The sequence below is a fragment of the Pogona vitticeps genome, chromosome 2, assembly GCF_051106095.1.
Source record: "Pogona vitticeps strain Pit_001003342236 chromosome 2, PviZW2.1, whole genome shotgun sequence".
Taxonomy (NCBI): domain Eukaryota; kingdom Metazoa; phylum Chordata; class Lepidosauria; order Squamata; family Agamidae; genus Pogona; species Pogona vitticeps.
The window spans coordinates 138760119-138777157 of NC_135784.1; the positions used below are offsets into that span (position 1 = coordinate 138760119).

Consider the following 17039-nt stretch of genomic DNA (forward strand, 5'->3'; position numbering starts at 1 on the left):
TTAATGTTAGAATGATAAATTATTTATAACTCTGCAAAACAAGTATGACAGTCTAACAGACTGCCCCAAATGCATTTTGGAGCTAATCCAGTACAGAAATTCTGAGAATACACAAGATTCTTCCAAAAGGCACCAAAGGAACTATTGTCTCAGAAGAGGGGGGTGGGGATGCACTAACTTCTAATAGAGAAGTGGTAAGCTTCAAATCCTGCATATCCTTGGCAATTATATCATTAAGATGAATGATGCTGATGCCTATAAAGAAGGTACTTTTACTGGATGATGCAACCTGTTTTTCTCCAAAGCTGTTTAGAAATCAGCCCATATAAAACACAGTAAAACAGTTATCTAAGGGACGTGGTGCTGCTGTGAATCCATGTGACAGAGTGAGCTCCCGTCGCTTGTCCCAGCTCCTGCCAACCTAGCAGCTCGAAAGCATGTAAAAATACGAGTAGATAAATAGGTACCACCATGGTAGGAAGGTAACACTGTTCCATGTCTAGTAATACTGGCCATGTGACCATGGAAACTGTCTTTGGACAAACGCTGGCTCTATGGCTTGGAAACAGGGATGAGCACCACACCCTAGAGTCGGACACGACTGGACTAAATGTCAAGGGGAACCTTTACCTAAAACAGTTATACCAATGATATAGTGCAATTGGTGCAAATTATAACCAATTAACATATAAGGCTGCACATCCCTGGCTACTTCTAATTATGATTCACCCATACTCTTCCCTTATCACAATCAATAGGCAATTCATGTACTTCCAATATAGTTACATGGGGCGCTTCAACCAACAGGCGGAGAGTGGCAGGTGGTAAATAAGCAACTAGGACCTCTTATCATCATTAATTTTTCCAACTCCTCCTAACTCCATCCCCATTTCTAAAATACATGCTCTACAATATCACATTCCAGATCAACATAAGTGAGTCATTCTTTTAGAATGATTTATGCAAAAAAAAATTCTGTGCTACTGTGAGTTTTGTTGCATGTGGCCTCTACAAGTGGACACATCTACTCACTTTAGCAGCAGAAACATACAAAGTCATGAAAAACACCACATTATAGAAACGGCCATCAATACAAGCACGTACAAAATTCAAACATGTATTAAAAGTATTTCTCTCATTTTTCCTGCACTTCAACCACTGTAAACTAATATTTTAAAATACAGAGCACGTAAAATGTGATTAAATAGGTCTTGTGAAAATTGCCAGCTACAATGAATACAAAGTTGGCAGAGATGACCTGAAAGATGCAGAAATGGACTTCCCTAGTTCCACTTCTTTACAGTACTTATCACAAGATAACAGGGATGTTATTGAACAGAGCTGAGTATTATGTTACAAATTAGGTACAAGGGCAAATTATCAAAGCCAACCTATTAAACTCAATCCCCACTTCCACACATGGACTACACCAAATGTTTTGTCTGTTGTGTGACCTCTTTCCAAATTCATACTACAGTAACCATTTTTCATTTTCAAATCATATTCTGACTCTATACATAATTTATGAAAACTTAAAATGTGTTTCAAAAGCATCATTGAAAGAATTTTAACAAACCTAATCGCTTTTTTCAAATTTCAGAAAGAATACAGAACCTTCCAGTTTTGTTAAAAAGTCATTATCACAGTGGCTTTCAGCAGTACAAGCGCCAACTCCAATCCAGGCTAAGAAAATTCTGCATGAATGCACAATCTTCATAGATGCACTGTGGCTCTCTAACAGGAATCATTCTGATAAGCAGTCTTATTCTTCGCTTCAGCCCTCTTTCCTGTATTCTTCTATTAAGCCTCCTTTTTCATCAAAAGTATTACCATACCTTCTGCAACATATTTGGAAAACTCCACCCTTCCCCCCAAATTCTTGTATTATCTAATATCAGGAATAAGTAATCAAGCAATGAAGACTATCTGTCAAAAGAAGCTAACTAAGGTGTTCTCTTCTTGCAGGTTATACATCAACTGTCAGGATCCTCCTGAATTAACCATGGCTCTAGAACAATGCACTCTCTTTCTCCTGCATGCATCCTTGCACCCTCAACTGAGGTCTTATCAGGTAAGTAAGGTTTTTCTCAGCACTAAAATCAATCATGCTTAATATCAATCACAGTACATTCTTAAATAAACTTGACAACAGAGTTGAGTTCCATTAAAAATCCTGATTAAGAGCAAAGCTGTGTTAGCATTAAAAACAAGTCATAATTATGATTACCAAGAATTCCCATGCAAGTTAAGTATACACAAGCTGGAATCCTGTTACTTAATACAGTAAGTCACAACTAGAATACGTTCATTGAGTAAGTGGGACTTGGTACGTCAATACTTTCATAAGTTTCATTAATATGCTCACTCTGGTTGCCACTTCCTATCCAAAACAGGATTTCAGTCATTATACTATAATATGCTTGTGTGTGTGTGTGTGAGAGAGAGAGACCCCTCTCTCGGGAGTGCCGTCCCTCCTGCCAACTGCTGAGAAAGAGAGCCAGACCCTGCCAGTTTCCCAACCCTGGAAGACAAGACCTCCTGGACATGATCCGGGAATCTAGAGGGAGATTTGAAAAAACTAATGATCACTGAACCCGGGACTACCTTGGCAGGCATGGGAGAAAAAGGGTGGGAAGTAGTAGAGGCGGGGTTGGGGGATATAAGAAGGGGGGAAGGAAAGTTGCCAGTAGGCTGGGAGTGGATCTGGGTGGAAGATCCATGGACAGGAAAGACAGAAAAGCTATGAGTCTCCAAGGAAGAGGCGGATGCTAGGAGGAGGGGAGAACTCAACCCCAAACCATCCTACTGGAGTGAGAGAGAAATGAAAGAGTGGTAGAGGAAGTTAAGAGACGAAAGCGAGAGAGTGGAAAGAGAGTGAAGGGAGAGATTAGAATGATGTGGGAGAATCAATAGGGAATTCCTGGAACCCCGTGGCAGACAGGGGACACACACACACACCCCCGGGAGTGTGACTGACTGGACGTTCAAGAGGAGGACACCATCCCCCTGTTGGACTGAGAGGGACTAGTACTAAACCCTGACACCCCACCTGAATGGCCAGGAGCCTGGAATAACCAGGGTGGGAACCCTTTCAAAACAGAAGACAGGAACCCCCCATCAGACCCGTTGTCGAAAGGGGAGAAGGTTTGGAATGCATTTGTTGGTACTGGACTTTAGTTGAACACCCCAATATATGTTACCCCTATTTCTAAGCCGCGGAGAGTTGATACTTTATTTGAAAAAGAAAAGGAGCTGACTACTGAACCCTCACAATGCTACTTTAACCATCATATGTTGCTTAACAGATCTGACAAGCCCACAAGTAACCCAGATGGTAGTAAACTCCTCTGAGCTCCTCAGAGAGAATGTGGAATTATTTTCACCACCATCACCTTTCTCATTTTGAAACTGCATACCAACAACCACCCAGGGAACCATGAAACTAGTTCTATCAGGAGTTTAGACCATTTGCTCTATCAGCAACAATGCTTCTTATCCTCAGGACGCATGGTAAATCATTTTTGAAAATGATGGGAATCTGAACATCAGTTTTTTTTTGGGGGGGGGGAATTCTACTGGACTCAATTGTATCAGCCTAAGCAACTCTTTGGAGTTTAGCCATATTTATTATTAACTGACTAGGCCTACCAGCCCATTCTAAAGCTGCATCAGATTTGATATGAAGCTACTAGAATTCTTTATATCATTTTCTCTGCAGTTTTCCCAAGAAAGTTACGTGTCACTTAACTCTCCAGATTACATTTTTCTGTAAACAGCACAGATAGTTTAGTAAATAGAATGATGCGTTAGGACTCAGAAGACCTGGGTTCAAATTCCCACTCAGCCACAGATACTCATAAAGAGTGGCAATAGTAAAACCAGCCTTTCATTTTTCACATACCTTCAAAACTCAATAAGGGCCACTGTAAGTCAGAGGTGACTTCGATGGCACAAAACAGAACAGAAAAAGGACATTATTGCACCTGTCCAGATAACTGCCTTCACAAGACCCTGATCCCAAACAAATGATGGGAAATGTCAGGTAAGATGTCTCCTGTTGGACAGTTGCTCTGGCTCTCGCCCATGTGCTCAGAAAATGCTACATGGTGCAGTTTCCCAAAATGTTTCCTCTACCAAAGAATTGATTTCCCCAGCATATTAACAGTACAATACACAGCATTTATAAAGCATTTCTAAGAATTCAAAACACCACATGTATATAATGTCATATTGCTTCCTCCACCAACATAAGGCAAACATCCTGGGTCAGCTCTCTCACTGGTGCTGACGAGAGTCAGACTTCTTGAATTTCAACACAATAGCACCTGTCATGTGTGCAATATACTTGAGGGGCATCTCTTATCACTACTATCACATTAATGAGTTACACTCTGGCACATTCACCCTAAACGTAGCAACCTCCTTCTTAGTACTAATAGGCCAGGTGCTGGCTTCAAAACCCTCTCTACAGTGTTTGCAGTTGCCCTTTTAACTGCTCCAACCTGCTGGTGCCTTCTCGCCTCGGATGGTATTTACATTTAATTTGATTGCTGAATGAAAAGATCTGTTTGGTGCAATGCTGTCTTCTTAGTACTGTGTAGCTTGCATGATGATGATATAATATTCATTATTTTCTACACTGTATCGGTATCTTTATTAGTTACACTTAAAAATAAATAATGAGGAGAGCTTTACTCAAAAATAAACAAAAGGGATTTCTTTGGGAAATGTAGCTAGTAGAAGGAAGGGGAAAATAACATTTAAAATGAAGGATAAAACAACTGTTTGTTGTGGTTGTTACCTAATGTCAAGTCACCTCGGACTTATGCCGACCTTATGAATGAGCAATCTGCAAAATGTGTCCTCAGCAACCTTGCTCACTTCTTGTGGACTCAATCCTGTCACTTCCTTTAGGGAGTCGGTCCATCTCATATTCAGCATTCCTCTTTTCCTGCTGCCTTCCAATTTTCCCAGCATTATTATTTTTTCCAGAGAATCTCTCCTTCTCAGAATTTAGCCAAAGTAGGCCAGCCTCATTTTCATCATTTTGCCTCCAGAGATAGTTCAGATTTGATTTGATCTTGGACCCACTTGTTCATCTTTCTAGCAGTCCAGGGTATCTGCAAAGCTCTCCTCCCGCACTATATTTGAAACAAATCAAATTTTCTCCTGTTTTCTTTCTTTACTGCCCAGCTTTCACTCCCATATATGGTGATCAGAAATACAAAATGTGGATTATCTTGTCCTTGGTCTGCAGTGACACACTGTTACACTTGATGACCTTTTCTAATCTCTTCACTACTGTTCTTCTAAATCTCAGTTATACAAAATGTCTATTTCAGTTTCTTCATTGTCAACGTTAAAGCTATGTAGTTCTTCTATAGTCATGATTTTTGAATTCTTAATGTTCAACTGCAATTCTGTTTTGGCATTTTCTTCTTTCGCCTGAATTTGTTTCAGGTCATTGCTGCTTTCTCCCAGTAAGATGGTATCATTTGCATATCTTAAATTATTGATGTTTCTTCCTCCACCACTTCCTTCATCTGAATCCAGTCCAACTTTCCATATGCTATGTTCTGTGTACAGACTGAACAGGTAGAGGTATAAAATATACTTGTCTAACACAAGTGTCTCTATATAGGAAACAATTCTGTCTCTCGATATTCTGTCCCAACTATAGCTTCTTGGCTAAAATAAAAGTTACCAATCAGGAGAATCAAGTGCTGAGGCACATACACTTCTTTCAGAACCACCCATAGTTTCTCATGGTCTACACAGTCAAAGCCTATATAAAACACAGACTGATTTTCTAAAATTCTTTGGTGTGCTCCAGTAGCCAAAGGATATTTGCAACTTCTTCTTGAGTGCCTTCTCCTTTTCAGAATCCAGCTTGAACAGCAGGCATTTCTTGCTCCATAAGGTAAAAGCCTTTGTTGCAACACCCTGAGCATCAATTTGCTCGCACAGGAAATTAAATCAATGGTACTACAGTTACTGCAGTCCTTGGTGTCTCCTCTATTGAGGACTGGGATGTACAATGAACGTTGACAGTCTGTGGGCCATTGTTTCATTTTCTGTATTTGTTGGTATATTCTAGTTAGGATTTTGACAGATTCCATTTCTGTGGCTTGAAGTAGTATTCCATCTACCTCAGATGATTTATTTCTTCCTAGTATTTTCAGAGCATCTTTCACTTCACTTTCTGTGTTTCTTCACTAAAGGAATCTGTCATCCTTTTATCTCTTCATCATAGGATTCTTCATCAGGTTCTTCATCATAGGATTCTTCATCATAGGATTCATTATCAAACAAGTCAGTTATTGTTTTATCTCTTTTCGATAGGTCTTCAGCATACTTTTTTTACCTTTATTTTCTCCTGATCAGCTAATGTGCTTTCCTGTTAGTCATTCAGCATTCCTAATTTCCCTTTGATTTCTTAGATCTTCTGGAAGAGATATCTCATTTTTCCACTTTTGTTGTTCTCCTCTGTGTGTGTGTGTGTGTGTGTGTGTGTGTGTGTGTGTGTGTGTGTGTGTGTGTGTGTGTGTGTGTGTGTGTGTGTGTGTGTGTGTGTGTGTGTGTGTGTGTGTGTGTATTCGTTCATATTTATAACATACTGTACACCCATAAACTAGTTTCCTATATCAAAGATTAACTAACCTCACAGACTCTACACATCACACTCACTTAAAGACTCCTTTATCCTGACTATCCCAAAATAGGAAGTGGTTTCCAGATTATCTTGGAGTATAACTCCCAGAAAAATCAAGCCAGAACAGGTAGTGGTGAAGGCTTCTGGGATTTTTAGCTCCAGAACATCTGGGAACTCAAGGTTGGGAACCACTGCTATAAGGCATAGGAATTAAATTTTTCAGATTTTTTGACTATAAATTCCATAATCCTCCATTCTGGGAGTCCTATCTGATGGATGCCTTACAGATATCAAAATGTAGCTCATCTGGGAGAAAGGCTTCAACTGGAAGGATCTGATGCTTAGCTAGACCTAGCTCGCCCTGTTTTCCTGTTCAGTAAGAAAACCCCTGGCTTCCTGAGACATAAACAGGAAACTTGGGCAGTGCTAGGCTGAGCTAAGCATCAAAAAAAGTGTGCAACACATTCCTGTTGAGGCCTTTCTCCTAGATGAGACACAATCTGGTGCCTGTAAGATGTCTGTTTCGCAGGCAGAACTCCCAAAATGGGAGAATCGTGAGATTTGTAATCTAAAAAGTCTGAAAAATCCCATCCCTAATACTAAAATGGAAGAAAATACTGTAAAAGATTTGCCTGGGCAAGTTCGTGAGTAATTCAGTGAGTTCATGGAAAACATTAGATCTGAAAAGGAGACTTCCTGGTCTATAGTTCAATCTCTTAGTCACTGCACTACCCCAATACACCACAGATATTTTATGCTAAAACAACACTAGCACTCACTTTGTTCATTCGGATGTTAGTTTAATAGGATTCAGTAAAGTTTACTTTTACACAGTTACAATATGGTGATTCTAAGCATCTCCATACATAAGTAAGCCCTGTTGAATTCCTTGGACTGACTTCAAGGAAAATATGTGGAGGACTGAAATCTTCTACTATCATTTCACTATGCCATAACCCCAGAGGGTTGTGTCAAATTATTATTTTTTAGATGGGTATATCAGCCCCATCTTCCTTCAGTGATACTATGGGGGAAATCCCCATGGTACTACGTATTAAGATAAAGGCACGGCTGTTGTACAGAATAAGAAAAAGGTTAAGTTGTTCTATTAAAAAACTGTTAATGTAAGAGTGCACATATACGAATAAAAACAAAAATATCAACCAATGATTTAAAGAATGGAAACTCATTTTACACTTTTTAATACTGGAAGAGGAATGCGGAAACTTACATTAAGCCATGCTGTGGTAGACCCATTAGAATCAACCAATATAGTCCTACTTACTTTGATCGGCATAGTTTTTTGCTTTCAGTTCAAGCTGCCGAGTCTGGGACTCTAAAGCTTCCACTCTTAACTGGAGTTCTTTTTTTTCTTGTTCCTGAGAATCTTCAAACTCAATAAATTTCTGAGGAATCAAAAAACAAAGCAAGTTAGTGGCTAGATTTAAATGTGTACTTTGTCATAATAACACATCTCAGATATCATTTAAAAAATGAAATGGGTTGTTTGCACTAGCAGAACTCACAGGACCTTATATTCTTGTAAACGAATAGCCTTTCTCGCGCTTTCTATGATCATAAATAGAGGTGACTACATGGTCTAAGCTACTATGTATTCCATTATACATTACCTCATGAACTTTTTAAAAGTTCATGCTGCCTCTACCTCCTCACGAATGCACTTAAAAATAATTCACAGTTTGGAACCTTCCTAATTAGTCTAGTTTGTGGATCACTAAGGGGAGTTAGTGTTACCATATATCATATGGCCCATTCATACAACATACATGCATACATATACAGTCATTAAAATTACTGTCAGAAGTGATCACAGGTCTGAATATTACACTGGGAAATATTTTATTTATTTATTTATTTATTAGATTTCTATCCCGCCCTTTTAAACAAAGTCTATTCCGGGCGGGTTCCATCAAACATTATAAACTAAAAGAGTTTAAAACAATTCAAAACAATTCAAAACAATAGAAATTAGTAGTACTTAGTAGTGCTCAAGATGGGAAAACAGAAAATTATAATAAAATAAAGTCAAGTACTGTATTGACAGGAGGGAAGGCCTGCCGAAAGAGCCAAGTTTTTAATTAGCCTGCTTCAGCTCAGTGACTGAGGAATTAAAGCCCTAAAATTACAATGTACCGGTACTTTTTATAGGCAAAGCTGGCTAGATAGCTCAATGAGTTAGGTATATGGTTGCAGAGTCAGAAGTTAGGGATTTGATTTCTCACTTGGCCTCTTGCCAGTAGAGCCAGCCTGTGTGGCCTTGGGCAAGTTGCACAACCTCAGGGCATCCCAAGAAGAAAACAGTAAACTACTTCTGAGTACACCCAAAAAAGGTTTCAGTAGATTAAATTGACTTGACAGCACATAACTATTATTGCATGATATACAGACAAACCAGAAAGGCAGTTCTGTACAAGTCTCAACATCACTGGTCAAAGTCCTCTTGTGTAGTCACACCAGCATAATGTAAATGGTGTAACTTTGGGGGACAGACTGTCTGAAGTTAAAAATCACCATAGACATCTGCTGCAAGAGTTTTGTTGGCAGTCAAGACTCATAAGCCCAGCATGTTTCATCATATGGACCATTTTTTCCATTATTTGTATTACAGTAACTCAAACCTTAATACCACATTTTACCTAATGAATAGTTCTTAAAAACTTGAAAGCTCATTTTATTTGTAACTTTTCAGTGACCCAATAGAAGTACTGCCCCTTCCTGGACTTTGTTTCAATATAACAAGAGTTGTCACTACTTCATAACATTTCCATCTCACTTATACACTCTACACCAAAACTAAGAACTTAGGCTGTACACTTTTTGTGTACAAAATGTAGTAACTTTAAATGGCACAAGTTGAAACAAAATGGCATTTCCTAACCCTTACAGGTGCTGAAGGACCCATTACCTGCCAGGTAAATATACACAGAATTTTTCTGAGAGTGTTTTAAATTATGACTATATTGGGCTGGGTTCAGAATAAGTTAGCTGAACTTCGCTCTAACTGAAATTAATGGGGCACTGAGGTCAACACTCAAGTGTCCTGTTGATTTCAGCAAATACAACTGAAAACTGGAATCCAATATAGCAGGACAGAACTGTTATGTCTGACAATGCCAGACAACAGTTCTGCTGGTTTGAAAACATTTTAAAGCACAGTTACTTAAGACTGCTGGTGCTAATGGAAGATCCCATCCTGCGCCATACAACTGGTTTTAGGAGAGGAAGGGTGTCAGGCCCCAGAAGAGAAAGCATTAGGAAAACTCTTCACACTCACTACAGTAGAGGCTCAATCCAAAATTATTTAAGCTAAACAAAAAGATACACTACACACTTTGCTTTACTAAATTGTGGAAATTAGGATCACCAGAAGTCTATCAACTCTTTTATAGGCACCTATTCTGCAGTCTGATGTCTTCAAGAATAGCAGTTTCCTGATGTCAGGCTAAATGCATTATAGTACTTCTCATAGAATCTCTTCTCCAACAATCTATTTTCCTATTTCCCTCCATCAGTGCTTACTCTTCTTGCATGGTATCTGTTTTACGCTACAAACCATTCTAGTATGGACCTGTATTCAAATTATTCCTACATTAATAATGTAAAAAAACATCCTTCAACCATTTTACTTTTCTAAGAGTCCCTGATTTCACTCATTGCAGAACAATGAGTGAACTGAAGCACTGCAGAGCAACTGAAGCACTGCAGAGCAATTGCAAATTGAATTGAAATAATAATAAAAATAATCTCATAGAAGATGTGCTTTACCTTATCGTGCTATTTCAATATATAAACCAATCTATTGTCAAGCCAACCACCCAGTTCCCTCTCTATAACTCATAAAAACAGCAAACTTGTTTAGAAAGTTCTCTAATTCCAAGCCAGTAAAGCCCAAGGCACAAAAGATCATATGCCTTAACTCTCTTGATATCTGAAATCTTATAAAGCACACATTCAATGGGAACAATTCAAACAACCATCTAACAAAACCAACAGAACATTACTCCGCTAGCCAACTTCCTATCAAAGTAGATATTTGGATACTTCACCAACAAACTGAAACCAAACACCAGCAGCACTTTTGCTGTCAAGGGTTCTACAGTGCAGCCCATGTCACTTGGAGGCAGGTATAACAGGTCTCTGTACTTTTCCCCTACTGGCAGTATCTCAGAGACTGTTAAAGCATCATATGGTGGCTGAATATGGAACTTGTTGGAGGATCAGCAGATTTTTCTGGCTTATAGAGACCAATACTTTAAACATAAATGTTGAGATGCTCAGATATTGCTTCTGCTACTAGAGTGTTAGGAGCTTGACCCCACCTTTGCTAAATGTTTTGCAGCACCCTCTTATATTTGTATGGTCATCAAAACTAGTTCAGTTAACTGGTTTTGGGATGACAATCATTCACAAATTGTTCTAGTCTACAATGCTGTCAATTCACAAGAGAATGAGAATAAAACGAACAAAAAACCCAACGCAAGAATGCTTTTTATAGTTGTGACTGCGAAAGAATATTTGACCACTGTAGTTGGAAGCCACTATACAACTTTCAAAGAATTGTTTTTTTAAAAAGAGAAAGGAGCCCAAGGGAACTGCCAAAATAACAACACCCACATTTATTTAAATTGATTCCCCAGCTCCTAAAAGCTGCAGCCAATAGGACCAACTATGAGGGGGTGCTGGAAGATATTTCCCAATAACATGTGGGTGTTCTTAGGTTAGGAACCACTGAAGTAGGGAGGTAGATCAAAGTCCCCAAGAATAACCAAGCCCTTGCAAAGAAAGGGATAAGCTTCAACTGCAGATTCTCTGCAATTAGCAAATGGCCAAATGGTAAGCAATACAAACTGCCATTCAAGCCAGACACAAGGAGACTTGCAGTGGATAGAATATAGGCATACCAAGAGCTCCTTTTTCAATGGAAATTACTGTATTTGCTCAAGTGCTGATGTTGCAAAATAAGTTGTTACTTAACAGTCACATGTAGATCACTGCTAAATCATCAGATTCATTTTCTGAAAGTTTAGGCATATCTTACAGTTGGAAAAGATTCAAGATAACACATGTGTTATAAGACGTCACATGCATTAAAGAAACAAAAACTGATATAAATTATAAATGAGGGCTTTGCAGATACCCTGGACTGTCAGAAAGACTAACAAGTGGGTGTTAGAGCAAATCAGGTCTGAACTATCTCTGGAGGCAGAAATGCTGAAAGTGAAGGGTCGTCATACTTTGGGCACAACATGAGAAGGCAGGATCCTCTGAAAACTACAACACTGGGAAAGATAAAAGGCAATAGGAGAAGAGGAAGACCAAATACAAGATGGACTGACTCCCTGAAGGAACCCACAGGCTTAAGTCCGAACATGCTGTTAAAAACAGGACATTTTGAAGATAATAAGACAGAGGAGACTTTACAGCACATAACAAGCACCACTATTAAAGATATCGAACATTACCACCAAAAAATGACCATGTTCATTTTGCCTACAAATGCTCATAATTGAGCTTAGATGGCCCCACAGAAATCACAGATCTTTTACTGAAAACATCTAAACAGCCATCTAAACAGCCATCCACCTAGTCTCACAACCCACTTAGTTAAGAAACGCTAACACTGGCCCTTCATTTGACATACTTTAATGCTTTAAAATTTTACATTATGACCATATTCTTCAAATGTGGATAATAAAAGAAAAGGCTTTTTCCTCTTACCATTTTCACCATCTTCTCAATGTTATATGAATAAAACAAGCACCAAAAAGGTGACATGAACAATTAAAGATTAAGCCTGTCCTGCTATAGATCAGTAGATTTTACAGAGAATACAATTTAGCAACTAGGGTTCTACCTTCGACAGGTTTCCTAAATGGCAATCATCATATGGCAAAATAGGGGAAATGACATCATCCCTTCATACACAGTGTTACTGTTTTGCCTCCCAATATATAATACCTGCTTAATACACTGACAGTGATAATTACAACTAAATAAAGTTTTCCCCATTTAAAAATTAAATTAGTCAACTCAAGAATGCACAATACTTGCAAAGAATATATATTTTTAACTCTAAAGTTTAGCTCCATAAAACCCTCTCTTTTGTTTCAAAGCTCATTGATTCAATTTATTCCACATGGCACAAACCAGGCCAAGAATTTTACTCTTGTTTCCTAATCTAAAAGCCTGGCCACCTAGTAACAAGTAAATAGTTTCCAAGTGAAAAGGTAGACAGGTTAACACACCACTATTATCAAAAAAAATAATAAATGTACTTAAGGTACTTTGGTTACATTCTGGCATATTCTTGTGTAAGACCCCCAGCCAGGGTCAGGAAGCTTATGTAGGAGTGCCGTCGCTCCGATCTCAATCTAAGGAGACCCAGACTTCTCCCCCACCCTTTCCGCTTAGAAAAGAAAGCAAGGAGATGGACACTAAAGAGTTGGAAGAGTTGAGAAAAGGAAAGGGTCTGAAACATCAAGGGGTAGACACCCGGGATTTAATACAGGAAATGCAAGGGTTAAACATGTCGGGGTCAACTGGTGGGGATTTGGCAGGAAAGGGAGGTGGCTCGATAGAGGCGGGGGTAGGAGATATAAGGGGAAGGTGGGAAGACATTCCGGGCGGTTGGGAGATGATTTGGGTCCAGGATCCGTGGACAGGGAAATGGGAGCAGGTTAAGGTTCCCCATGAGGAAGAAGAGAGGTGCAGACGACAAGGGTTACAACCGCGTCCCTCTTATTGGGGTGAGACTGAAGTGAAGGAGTGGAGGAGTGGTCTGAGAGAGGAGCAGGAAGCCATGGCGAGAGCGATAGAGGCGAAGAAGACATGGCATCTCACGGAGCTCCAGAAGATGGGGGTCTTCCCGGACCGTGGCTGGCCAGTCCAGGAGAGGACTCCCCATTCTTGGGTTGGAGCGGAGACGAGGAGAACCTACCGCTACTAGGTCTTGAGAGAGAAGAAGGGGAACCACCGGTTACAGAGAAGATTTTATCTGGACCATGGGACTTTGATGAAACCAATCCCTTTGTTGGTAACGTTTGGACACCCTTGCAGTCGAAGTTCAGACGGCAAGAGACTTTAAACCCAGTTCCGAAAGATGTTGCAGTTAATGTTGAATTGCTAATAAACGAAGACAATGTTGAAGAGTTACAACCGTCTCATACTTTACTGAGTGTGACAGAAGCCCCTAATGTTGAACCCTCACATCTTGTCCTTCATAGAAATCTGCATCCTAATTTTGTTTTCATTCTGAACACCTAGTGCACAGGATTAGAAAGATTTCTACTCTAAAGCAGCCATTTTCAACAGTGGCCACGTAGCACATTTGAAGGGAGCCACAAACTAGAAACAATTCTTCACACACCACTTTATAAGGTTGGTTATATGACTTATACAGTCCTGATTTGGCCTATATTTCTTTCACAGATTTACCATCATAGCCAAAAGAGGAAAAAAAAGCTGAGAATGGCTACTATAAACCCCAAGATCAGACATTTCAGTGGATTAACAATTAGGTGGCTGGCCACCTCCAATCCTGACCACACACAAAACAGTTCCTTCTTTTTCTAGTTTGAGAGCAAAAGCAATGACATGAGAAACTTTTCTGCTTTCATTACTATAAGCCTGCTATTTAAAATTAAAAAACACATGTGAAGAGCATATGAATTCAACAGCTGTCAACAACTTTTCCAGAAAAACCAGGGACATTTAATGAGATATGGAAAAGAAGGGACCTGCATACTCCAAAGGCATGTGTTTTATCAAAGGGCCAATCTAAACATGGTGTTTATTTGTGTATTTCTTTTCTCTTACTACTATTTAAATAGCAATCCAGAATAATTCAACCCAAACAGCTATATGAGGGAAGGGATAGTCATGCATTTACTATATGTAATTCTTCCCCCAAGACCCCAACCCAAGCTATGTTTTCACCCCTTGGGAAAAAGAAACCAGGCCTACATTATGGCACAGTCTCTTCAAAGCCATATTTTTCTTTCTTTGTTCACATCAGAAGCACCACAGTATAATTATTAAATACATCATACTTTTTTGCTTAAGATGCAACATCAAGACCATTGGGGGAGCTAACATCAATTCTTCTACTGTATATGATGAGGGGCACGGAGCACAAAGACATAGATCTGAAGTTGCTTGTTCTTCCCTTCACTCACAAAGATTGTATCATCGCAAAACACCCATTTTGTTAGGTTCTGCTTTATTATTGATTATTGACCCAGTTTCTAGGAGGAGGAACAAGACCCCAAATAATAAAACCAGTTTCCATAACAGCAATGTCTTCCTCTGATTTTATAGAAGAATTCCTCATGATATGGGTCTCAAATACTGTATGGCATAAAGAACTGAGTTAGTGATGCAGCACTCACCACTGCAGTTTAATACACCTGGGGCCTTCACTGAAGGATTGCTTTCATGCACCACATGTTGCTTTAGCAAAGTCTTTCATCCATCAGTCCTGAAGACTATTACTGTCCAGTTCCTGATAGCACCGAGCATACATCTCTTAGGCAAGCATGCATTTATTAGGACCTACGGTTGCATGATTGACATGAGACAATTAGCCACTACAGAAGTTATCAGCCCTGAGGAAAGGAAGGTTTGAAAACAATGAAATGAGCCCTTGAAGAGGTTTCTGCCTAGCCAGGTACGGCATCATAAGATGCATTTTGGCAGGGATTCTGGGTCTGAAGAGTCCGCAGGCAATTCACAGGCCCAACAAACACAGGAAGGCAGTGCCCCCTCTCCCTGGACTCCCCAAAATCACGTCGTCCTCGCAATTCTGGGACCCGGGGGGCTTCTTTTGGCATCCTCCCCTCCAGCCCCGTCCCTGCCTCGGCTTGCTCCCTTCAAGGCTGTCACGTCAACTCCGCCAACTTTCTTTCTCCCACCCACCTCCTTCCTGGGCACAGGCGCCGCTTCCACCACCCACCCCCCCGGGCAAGACGTGCAGGGCCCGTTGCTCCTCTGACCGGGCGACGGGGGGCCTCTCCACAACCGCCACACCCAGCCGAGTTCCCTCACCCGCCTCGTCGGGCTGCCGCTCCTCCCAGACCCCCTTCTCCGCCACCACCCCAGCCGCGCAAGCCTCCCCTCAGGCCGGCCGAGCGATCACGGGCCTCCCGGGGGTGGGGGGAGATGCTCCCGGGGGGCCTCGGCAAACGGGCCTCCAACAGAAACACCGACTCACCCAGCCACCCACCCACCCCTCCCGCTGCCACGACGGCGGCGGCGGGGAGGGGGGGCGCCTTCTCCCGAGAGACTGACCTCCTCGGCCTGTTTCCGCAGCGCCTTCTCCCGCTCGTACTGGGTGAGGAGCTGCTCGTTGTCGTCCCGCAGCAGCTCCAGCTCCACGCTGGTTTCCTGGCTGTGGGCGCAGACCGAGTCCAGGTTCTCCAGCACAGCCACCACCAGCGGCATCAGCTCGGCCACCACCTCCTCGTCGTAGCGCCCGATGAGCCGCTCGAACTCGCGGTAGATGGAGCCAGCCAGACCGGACACCCGCTCCGACATCATCGCCGGGCCGGGCCCGCCGGGGTCCTCCTGGTACACCACGCCGTCCGCCAGCTCCATGGCCTCGGAGCGCAGGAGGGGCAACCAGGGCCGACGGATCGGGCGAGCAGACAAGCGGCTGAGCAGGCAGCGAGAACTCCTGGCGGCGGCGGCGACGACGGCGACCGGAGGGGGAGGAGGAGGAAGGAAGGGGAGATGGAGGACCGGCGGCAACAGCAGCGCCTCCCTCTGCGGCGGGGCCTTGATTACAGCTCAGCGCGAAGGGGAAGGGAGCCCCGGTGACAGGCGCGCGGCACTGACCTCACCCACGGCGCCGAAGCGGTGGGAGGGGCCGGGGCAGTGACGTTATCTTGGGCGGGATCGGTGCGCGCCCTCGCGCTCTAAGGATAGGAGGGGCGGGACTTAGAGGCTGAAAGCGACGCGGCGAAAGAGAGGGGGGGAACAGGGCGGGGGCGGAGCTCCCGAGTGGAGGAGGGGCGAGGCGGCGGTTCTGGGGGGGGGGGGCTCGCGCTAGGAAAATAGGGCAACGTGGGAGGAGGTGAGGTTAACGGCGGCGCCGCGCGCCTTCCTCGCAGTTTTCGTGCAGGGGGTGGGCTGACTTCCCAAATAAGCGCGGCCTCCCGGCAGGCTATAAACCGAGACGAGGCAGCGGAGTGGTTTGCAGGGATTGAGTCGTTAGTGGGAAGGATGGTGCGAAGCATACATGTTTACTCAGGCGAAGGTAGCCGTCGTTGTCCACATCCCCCCCCCCACACACACACATACACACCCTTCACTGAGGGTTACTACCTGGTGAGCCTGCACAGGGTTGCAGCTCAGGGCTGCCCAGTCACTC

The 17039-nt window shown here is 42.2% G+C and overlaps 1 protein-coding gene across 7 annotated transcripts in view; it reads right to left on the reverse strand.

Moving 5' to 3' along the window:
* Positions 1-16386, reverse strand: part of SPAG9 (sperm associated antigen 9) — a 120408-nt gene extending 104022 nt beyond the window's left edge. For 6 of the 7 annotated variants that reach the window (XM_078384237.1, XM_020814977.3, XM_020814930.3 and 3 more), the window contains exons 1-2: positions 15959-16385; positions 7938-8058 (exon numbers count right to left, since the gene is read on the reverse strand). In XM_078384237.1, coding sequence (XP_078240363.1) covers positions 7938-8058; positions 15959-16264 — 427 coding nt within the window. In that variant the 5' untranslated portion in view covers positions 16265-16385. Of the gene's footprint in view, positions 1-7937; positions 8059-15958 lie in introns of all 7 variants that reach the window. The other variant, XM_072990632.2, reaches the window with a different exon arrangement.
* Positions 16387-17039: the final 653 nt, after the last annotated feature.